A 9,042-nucleotide genomic window follows, 5' to 3' on the forward strand; every position below is an offset into this window, starting at 1 on the left:
ACAGGTTTGATAGACCTTAAAATATGATGGAACAGGGGTAAGCATCCAGGTGTACACAATAAAGAAAGTTCTGAATATAACGAAATTAAGTAGCAATTTTTGGCTGGAGGTTATGGATTGTGGCAACAATGCTAGGAGATAATGTATAAAGAATAGATGAGTCCAGATTGCAAAATATTGGACCAAACAGTTTAGAAATAATTCTGAAGACAGACACTAGAGAGACAATTAAAAGATAAGATGCGAAACATTATTTCCCAACATTATTTTCTTTGAAAACCTCAAACCCAGAAAAGATTTTCATTATTTAGTGTTTGCAAGTCTTACAATCACCTAGTACAAAAAGCAAATGAAATAGCTCTTATCATTTTAGTGCAGGTCTGTTTAGTCTGTTAAGGATTAAGTTACCACATAACAAATTTGAGCAAGAAGAGTTAAGAAATTTGCTATGACATTGCTTAACATTTCAGTTACAAGATATATGTAAGAGTTTATGGTTTTACAAAGTATTTCACTGTACTGTTAGAAAGATTCCAACCCTGACACTTTTTGGAGTAGGGGCAGACAAATTTAATTTCATCTTTATGAATTAAAAATTACTCATAAAATACAAATTACAATTAAATTACATGTTGCTAGATTTGCAGAAATAAGCAAATACTTCTTTCCTACAGCCCTTTTTGTGGCCTATTCTGATGAGGAAATTCAGGAGATTCTGTTTTCAGTTTCTTACCAGGCAGTTATAAAATTACATTAAAATTGTAAAAGTATTAATAATAAAAGCAAGGCATAAAAAATTTTTAAAACCTAATAGTAGGTTAGAAAATAAATCCTTTGTGGGTTCTTTGTTTTTTTGCAGTGTAAAAGCATTGAGAGCAATTTGGGTTTTTGGAATATCAAAATATATTAGTAGAGTATCTTAGAACAGTGAATCCAATGAATTTTATGTCTCTGTGCTTATGATGTTTACTTTATCCTTCATGTTACCCCTTATAGCTACTGATATCAAGGAAAAGAACATAGACATGTGGCATAGACAAATTTTGTTGCATGCAATAGTGAATTATTATGTGATATTTGTGTAACTTTAAAGACTAATGCAGCACCATTTTTCCCCTCAATGTGTTGTGTGGCATGAAATGGTGTCTAACTCTCCTGAGATGATCTATATTGATATACACACAAATATTCCTAATATTCTACAATTTCATGAAGTGCACTTTGTTTAGAACATTTCCTCCAATGGTATTATGTAATGTTCTATGAAAGGGAGTCTCATTCCAGATGTTGTCCTTGTAAATTATCCCAGTGCTTAGAAAATAAAGTGTAAGTGCTGCGGGGAGGGAAGGGCACCCCGATTTTCTCTCCAAAGAAAAAATTAACCCAACGAATTGTGGTATTAACATTTTATTTCCTCTTACTTGCTGGTTTTATGATATTAATATATTTTAAAGTTTACTATTTAATCAAGAGCAGCAAGGCTAATAAACTTTAATACATTTCTATATACTGATGATCAAATTGTGCTAATTAAATGCCAGATGGCACAATCATCACAAAAATAATGTCCTCACTTTTGTGTTGTTTCGTCTTGCTTTGCATTCTTTATGGGCACTATGTGTTTTATAACTCTGATATTTTGGCAACTGTTCTTGGTATCTCTCTTTATTATTTTGATAACATCATTTACATCTAAATTTCCTAACAGCCAGTTCAAACCTTTCTTTCTCTTTGTTGAAATATCTTTTTAGGTTCTATTTAATATGATCATTCGCACTATAAACCGTACAACAACAAAAGGACTGATAAATTAAAAGTTGACTCCAATTTATGATCAATATAAAGAAATATACAGACATCCTTGAAGTTGTTATATTGTTTTCTTGCTCATAATTGTTACTGTTTACTTTAAATTTGCTTAAGAGCACAACTTCTAAGAACAATATTTAATAATGTATCTAATTTCTTATTCGAGTCTCACATAAAGTTATAGGATCGTATGAATAAGAATAACATAGAGAGTGTTGCCCAAACAATTTCATTTTACAATCGGACCATTGATTAAATGCAGATTACTTGCTGCTTTATCTATCTTCCATTCCTTTTACACTGATTAAGAAGGTTTTACAATATCTAGGATTTTGGATTTACATGCACAAACATTCATGCTAGTCCAACTTCTTTCGATTCGTAGATAAACAGATCAATAAATTCTTCTCATCCTCTTTTTGTCATGCACTTTGGGTACACCATGTCTTTAAATCAGAGCCACATCTGTGACTAGCTCTGATTTATGTCTATGAGTTTATCAAACTCTAACGAGCCTAGAACTGCATGTGTCAAACAATGTTTCACGTGCACCTCACTTTTCCCTGAAGAAAAACATTAGTCCATGAGCTCATCTTCTAAACGATGTAAGGAATTTAAAGTGGTGCCTCAGTTTATTCAACAACATCTCCCTGAAGTGATCTCCCATAAGGAAATAGAAGACAGGGTTGATGACACTGTTCAGAAAGGCCAAAGGCCGAGTCACAATGTAGAAGGAGTTGATGGCGACCTGAGTGCAGTGGGGCTGCTTCCAGCTCTCCAGGCGCGAGGCGATCCTTACATTCCGCATGACGTGGTATGGAGTGAAAAGCACAGAGAAGATCACAACTGCCAAGATGACTAAGTTGAGAGGCTTTTCAAGGGGCAAAGAGGCAGCCAGCTGCCTCATCCTCTGCTTTAGGAAGAGAACAATCTTGAAATAAAAGAAGCACATCGCAAAAAGAGGAACGAGAAATCCCAAGAAGGTCAGACACAGGCTATAAATGAAGCTGAATTTGGGGTTCCCAGAACTCGCGTAATCATTACATTTGGTGCCATTGTCGGCTGTACCAGGATTTATAAAAAGCAGCATAGGCAGGAGCTCTAAGGTCACTAAAGCCCAAATGGCCAAAGAGATTAAAACAGCAAACTCTTTCTTTTGCAGAAGGTGTTCTCGAAAAGGATGCTTCATGAGCAGGTAGCGATCAATGCTGACAAAAGTGAGGAAGAGAATGCTGGTGTAGAGGTTGGCATGAAGCACATAGCGGTTGGTGGTGCAGAGTACCTCCTCATAAATCAGTTTTCCAGAGGCATAACTCATCATCAGCATGGGAAGGGTACACAAAAAAGCCAAGTCAGAGATAGAGAGGTTAAAAAGATAAATGTTACTGCTATTCCAGTTCTTCAGACAGAAGAGGTAGCCAAAAACAACAGCACTATTCCCAAGGACTCCCACGATGAACTCCGTCCCATAAAAAATGGGAAGGTAATATTTTTCTAGGGCAGCCTCTGCCGCTACCCAATTTTCGCAAGATACATTCATTACCTAAAGAAGAGAGAAAATATAAGATTGAAACACTAGACTATGACTAAAGATAAAACTATATATAAAATAATAACAATTTTAAAAATAACACTTAAAAGTTGAACTATACTACTAGAGTAGTTACATTAGTAAGGATTGCATATGTATACATACATATACATATATACGTCGATAATATTTCAAAAAATGTTTATTCATTCCTTTGAACTATGTGCTAGACACTGGGAGTGACAGCAGTGAGTAAAACAAAGTTCTTAATCTCAAACAATGTATACTCTCTTGGAAAGAATTGGGAAATGAACATATAAATGCACGCCATTTCATGATAAAGAGTATTCTAGACATAAGGAAAGGCATGTGCAAAGGCCCTGAGGTGGAAACACACATAGAGGACTTGACATACAGCCAGAAGGCCACAGGAAAGCGCAGTGAAAGTAAATGAAGAGGAAAGCCTTCAGGACCTACCACGGTCCCTGGCATATTGTAGTTGTTTGAAAAATTCTTCTGCATTAAACTGAACTGAACCATACCTAGAAGAGGAAACATGAATTGTTATAACTCTGGCCTTGCTATTTTAACAGATTTTATTTTGTTTTTATATTGTCAAAGAATTATGCTTATTTTATTAAATTTGTAAAATGCAACCCAGTTTTTAAACATGATTTTTTATAATTTAAAAAATTAAGCTGAAAAATCTTAATAGCATTAACAGTGGCCACTATTTACTGAAAGCATGCAGTGTACCAGGTACTGTGCTCACCACTTTCCAAGGACTATTTTATTTAATACTCGCAGTGACATAACGAGGTGGCGACTGTTATTATTTTTGTTTTACACATGAAGTCACTGAGGCTTCAAAAATCGAATCTCTTCCTGAGGTCATACATCTAGTAAAAGACCACCATTGTAGCATCTTCTGAATAGGGGGCATGAAAATAAAAAATCTGATTTGTCTGCACCGAGCTGATCGAGAAGGGAAGCTTTCGGTGGTGAGACATCCAGTTGAAAGAACCCATGAGGGGCTGACATGAGAATGAAATGGCAGGCACCAACTTTATTGTGGGGAGCACGCTTCTGCTTCTGCTTCTGCTTCTGCTTCTCTTCTTCTTGCTCCCCTTTCTTGTGCTCCCCTTCTGCTCCCCAGGGGACCGCATGGCTCCACATATATCTGAGTACATTAGTGGCATTCGGCCACACATGCGTGATACAATAAACTGAATTATGTTTACATATTTTAGGCGCAGGTGCCCTACTACACTAATGTAACATTCTGAATCCAGAGTCCTATTCCTAGCCGTGAGCCTGGGTCACAGCCAGACCTGGAATCAGCCAGGCTTGGGACTCACACGATTCATTCGAACTTCAAATATCTTGCTCATCTGTCATTTTTTTTCTCTTGTAATGAGGCCAGATTGTTTGTGGTTGGGGAGGGTATTCAAAAACCTTGCATTTCTCAAAAATGTACTAGAATGTTAAATATTAAATCATACTTATTTCTAGTGAAGAAAAAAACAAGGTTGAAAATAAAATTTTTCAAACATCTCTTTGTCAAATAGGACTCTGACTGTTATTACAATCAAATGATTCTTTTGATGGAGTATTTTGGTAAATAAGCAAAATGAGATCAAACGTACCTGAACTGTTTTTTTTCTGGGAAGCACGCAAACATTGAGTAGAATTTGTTATCGTGAAGGCATCTGGAAAACTCATATCTGTTTTTTGCCATATTTAAGTAGTTGATTTCAGTTAAATACTGCTGGAGTTTTGAGAGTGTTTTATTTATGAAAATAATTCATGGAATTGTAGATATGATAAATTCAATATTTTGATAAGTTATTTTTAATCACTATTTAAAACATCTTAAATTCCTCTGAGCCTCTCCTCAAATCTCCATGGCGACTTGCCACTAAGCCCAGCTCTAGACCAAGCTGGATAGGAACTTTGTCAGGCAGCAGACACAAGGATGCTGCTGAAGAACCGAGCAGACTGGCATCATTCAACCTGGGAGGTTATCTGATCTGACTGCTCTCTCACGTCTCCAGCAATTTACTCCATTTCTCAATTTCATATCTTCTCCAATTTTTTTCCAACCTCTTCCACCTACCCTGCCCTGCTCATCATTAGCAGATGCTTTTGTCTCTGGTTTCTGCATCTATACCTGTCCGCACCTCCTTCCTTCCTGAGACAACAGAGAATGTCTATTCCTGGGGGCTTATTCCACATTCTTAGGCTTTTTACGTTATCCAACTTCTCTTTTTCCTGTCTCTTCAACCTTCTTCTTCAGCTCAGCTATATCTTTTCCAACAGCTTTTCACTGTTGTTTTGTCAGTCTTAAAAAATAAAGAGCCGACATAAACAACTCTCCCTGGTTTCAAATGTTTCCCTCATTGTCATAGCTTCATTTAAACAAGAGCGGTCTTCACTAATTGTTTTGATATCCTGACACGCTGTTCCCTTTCCACGCTACTCCAATTTGGCTTCTGGCCCACCGCTCCACCAAAACAGCCTCCAGGCTCAACCCAATGGCCATTTTTCACTAGTCTTCTCACTGGACTTCTCAGCTCTTTTTTTATACCATGACTTCTGGAAACACTTTTTTCCTTTGCCTTCTGTGATATGATAATCTTCTAATCTTCCTTCTTTTCCCCTCTTTGCAGGCTCTTTTGTGGCTGAAGCCTTCTGGGCCTAAGTAGTAAATGTTGAGTTCCTCGAGTTCTCAATATTGAACTCTTTCTTTATCTTGAATCTGCATTGATGCTCTCACTCAATTTCCAGGTTTAATGGCCATTCATACATCAATAGCTCTTATATTTATATCCAGCCTGGACATGTCTTATAAGCTTTAGTACTTTATACGTGTCACTACTGATAGAGCTCTCACAGGCACCTCTGCCTCTAGAAATCCTGTACTAAACTCTTCATCTTCCTTCTCCACCTAACACAGTCAATGGCCACACCATTCACCTAGGTGCTCACCTCAGAAACCTAAAAACATCCTTGAAGTCATCCGTAGGTTACCTCGAATTACAAATAAACTACTAAGTCTCACTGACTACAATGTCTGGATGTTTCTCAAATCCATCCCTATTGTTCTGTCTCCTTCATCATCATTCTAGTCTAAGCCACCATCATCTCTATCTTGGACTATACCATATCCTCCTATGGTCTCATCACATCTTCTCTGCCTCCCTTCCAATCTGCCTTAGACATGACAGCTAGACAATCTTGAAAAACTGCAACCATAATTCTGATAATATTACTCTCCTGAACCGAAATGCTTAAATGACTGCACTATCTAGAGATTAAACTCCAAAATCCTTAATGGGGACTTCACACTTGCATGATTCGACTCCTGTACTCTGTTTCAGCCTCACTTAGCATTACTCTCCTTGTTTATCTTTCTTCCTGTTCATTAAATGCTAGAGAACTTTCTTAATGTTGAGTTTGTTGAATCTCTTTTCACTGACCTTTTCTCCCTGTGATTCTTGCTGCATCACATGCACTGCCTCATACCTACACTTCTTTCAGACCTGGGACTGGAGATTAGGGAGGCAGTAGGGATAGAGAACACCAGGACTGAAATAAGGAAAACAAATTACTAGCCACCTTTGTCCTGCTTCTCACAGTGATCACTTCATTCTTTTTTTTTTTTTTAATAACTTTGAAAATACATTTTGTTACGTAACACTCAGAAAATGCAGAGGGACAAAAAGAAGAAATCAAAATTGTCTGTAAACCAAGCATTTCCAATATATGGATACCATCCTACAGTTTAATATTTATTTGAAATTATTTTTACAGAAATACAATGTTTTTATCTGTTTTTGATAGATTTATTTCATTCTTAAAATAATTTTCCTGTCCATAATATTAATAAATTTTGTTTTTATAAATGTAAGTCTGTCTAATATTTGCATGTCAATTTAACCTTACCAGGAGCCACAATTTGCAGAGTATTAGATTACAAATTGCTTGATATTAGTTGTGTTTTAGTGTTGCCATCACAATCCTACAAATTGACAAACTAAGCTGACCTTTAAGCAAAATTCCCGGTTAAAGGGAAATTCCCTCAAGAAAAAATAATATTCTCTCTTTCACTTTCTAATGGTTGTATTTTTAATTTTTAGGAAATAGAAATTGTGATAAACAGGTTATATCAAATTTAGATGAATTATTTTAACAGGTTTTGTTTTTTAGATGCTTGCAATTGAGGTGACGTCTTTAATTATATATCTAAAAATACACCTAAACCTGCTAGAATAATTAAACTATAAGCAATATTCAATTTACTCACACAGATCAGTAGTTCTCAATTTTAATTTAAGAATATATCTTTCACTTTAATTGTATCCAGTCTTTTAAAAATTGTACATTTTTGAAACTTAAAATATATAATTGATAGCTTATTAGCTTTAAAATTTTTTTCCTTATAATCATCACAATTAAAGACTATTTATGACATGTTACTTCTTAACTGCTTTCTTGAGCCTAATTTACATAGTATTATGAGTATTTTTTTTACCAAATTGCTCTTTTCATTAATAAATAATTTGAATAAATATATATTCACACTAAAAAGATATAATAACTTAATATTGATGGCTTCATTTTTTATGTATTACAGAAACTACACCAGAAGTCAGAGTATTAAAATGTGATAGTATGATATCAAATTATGTTTATGAATTTCTTAAAATATCTTACCAATTATAAAAAGTTCAGAAAGGTATAATAACAATAATACCTTCTGCAATTTTCCATTTTTTCTTAGTGAATTATATTCCAAAATAATGCAATTTTTACAAACAAAAATGCTAAATTTAATATTTAGAATGCCTTAAAATTCCTTCTAGCACACTATTTTCTGAATATGAAAATGTTAAATATAATAATTGTTTCATATGATTTAGAAACTTTAAAATTTTTCAAGTACTTATATTTAAGAAAATTAACTACTCCTTGTGTTGAAATATAAGTCACTAAGACATAGCAAATATAATGAAACCTCTTAAGATCAAATAAATTTAGTATTTAGCAGTTAAAACAAGATATTACATTTGGTAAAAAATAAATGTAGAGAAAAAATTATGACTTCCTTTCAGTTTCTTTTGCTGTTCTACATGTACTTATGAACGACAGTTTAGACAATTCATTTAACTGTTAAATCTTAATAGCTCATAGGCCACCTTTAAAAAGAAACCCCTAACAAAAGGGATGTTTAGCATTTCTTTATATACCTGGCAAAATGAATTACATTATTACTTACCATTATATCGGAAGACACTGATCCCTTGACAGAAATCCTTTGCCAGAAACTTGACACAGCTTCAGACCCAGTGCTGTGCCTCTGGACATAGTTAGTGCAGTCTGATTTGCATATCATGCAGCCAAGATTAATAATTCAAAAGTCAAGGAATAATTTATGCAGTCAAACTTCCAAGTCAAGTTCAAGTAGGGGTACTTCCTGTGAAGTCTAAACACAAAACAAATTACTCATTTTACAAATAGAATTTGAAAAGACTGCTGCTGAAATTATTTTATTCACTATCAACACAACAGATAAACATTGTTATTCTGTTATTTTCATATTTAAAGGTTAGCACTGTTTATGTTGCATATACAATTGCTACTGCTTTTTCTCCATTTTTAAATTGGTAATATTTGGTGAATTCTGTATTGGGCATATAATA

The 9,042-nt window shown here is 34.7% G+C and overlaps 1 protein-coding gene across 1 annotated transcript; it reads right to left on the bottom strand.

Moving 5' to 3' along the window:
* Window positions 1-293: 293 nt before the first annotated feature.
* SUCNR1 (succinate receptor 1) lies at window positions 294-8,727 on the bottom strand. The gene is made up of 3 exons (XM_039857766.1): window positions 8,619-8,727; window positions 3,818-3,882; window positions 294-3,352 (listed from the first exon to the last, which is right to left on the bottom strand). The coding sequence occupies exons 2-3, from the start codon at window positions 3,878-3,880 to the stop codon at window positions 2,399-2,401; spliced, it is 1,017 nt and encodes a 338-aa protein (XP_039713700.1). The 5' UTR covers window positions 3,881-3,882; window positions 8,619-8,727; the 3' UTR covers window positions 294-2,398.
* Between the last annotated feature and the right edge of the window lie 315 nt (window positions 8,728-9,042).

This window comes from Pteropus medius, unplaced genomic scaffold, assembly GCF_902729225.1.
Source record: "Pteropus medius unplaced genomic scaffold, Ma_sr-lr_union100, whole genome shotgun sequence".
Lineage (NCBI taxonomy): Eukaryota > Metazoa > Chordata > Mammalia > Chiroptera > Pteropodidae > Pteropus > Pteropus medius.

Coding starts and splice junctions, on each gene's coding strand:
- SUCNR1 (XM_039857766.1), bottom strand. CDS start 3,880: ATGGTTCAGTTCAGTTTAATGCAGAAGAATTTTTCAAACAACTACAAT. Junction 3,353..3,817: donor ACAATATGCCAGGGACCGTG/GTAGGTCCTGAA, acceptor TCTCTTCTTTAG/GTAATGAATGTATCTTGCGA.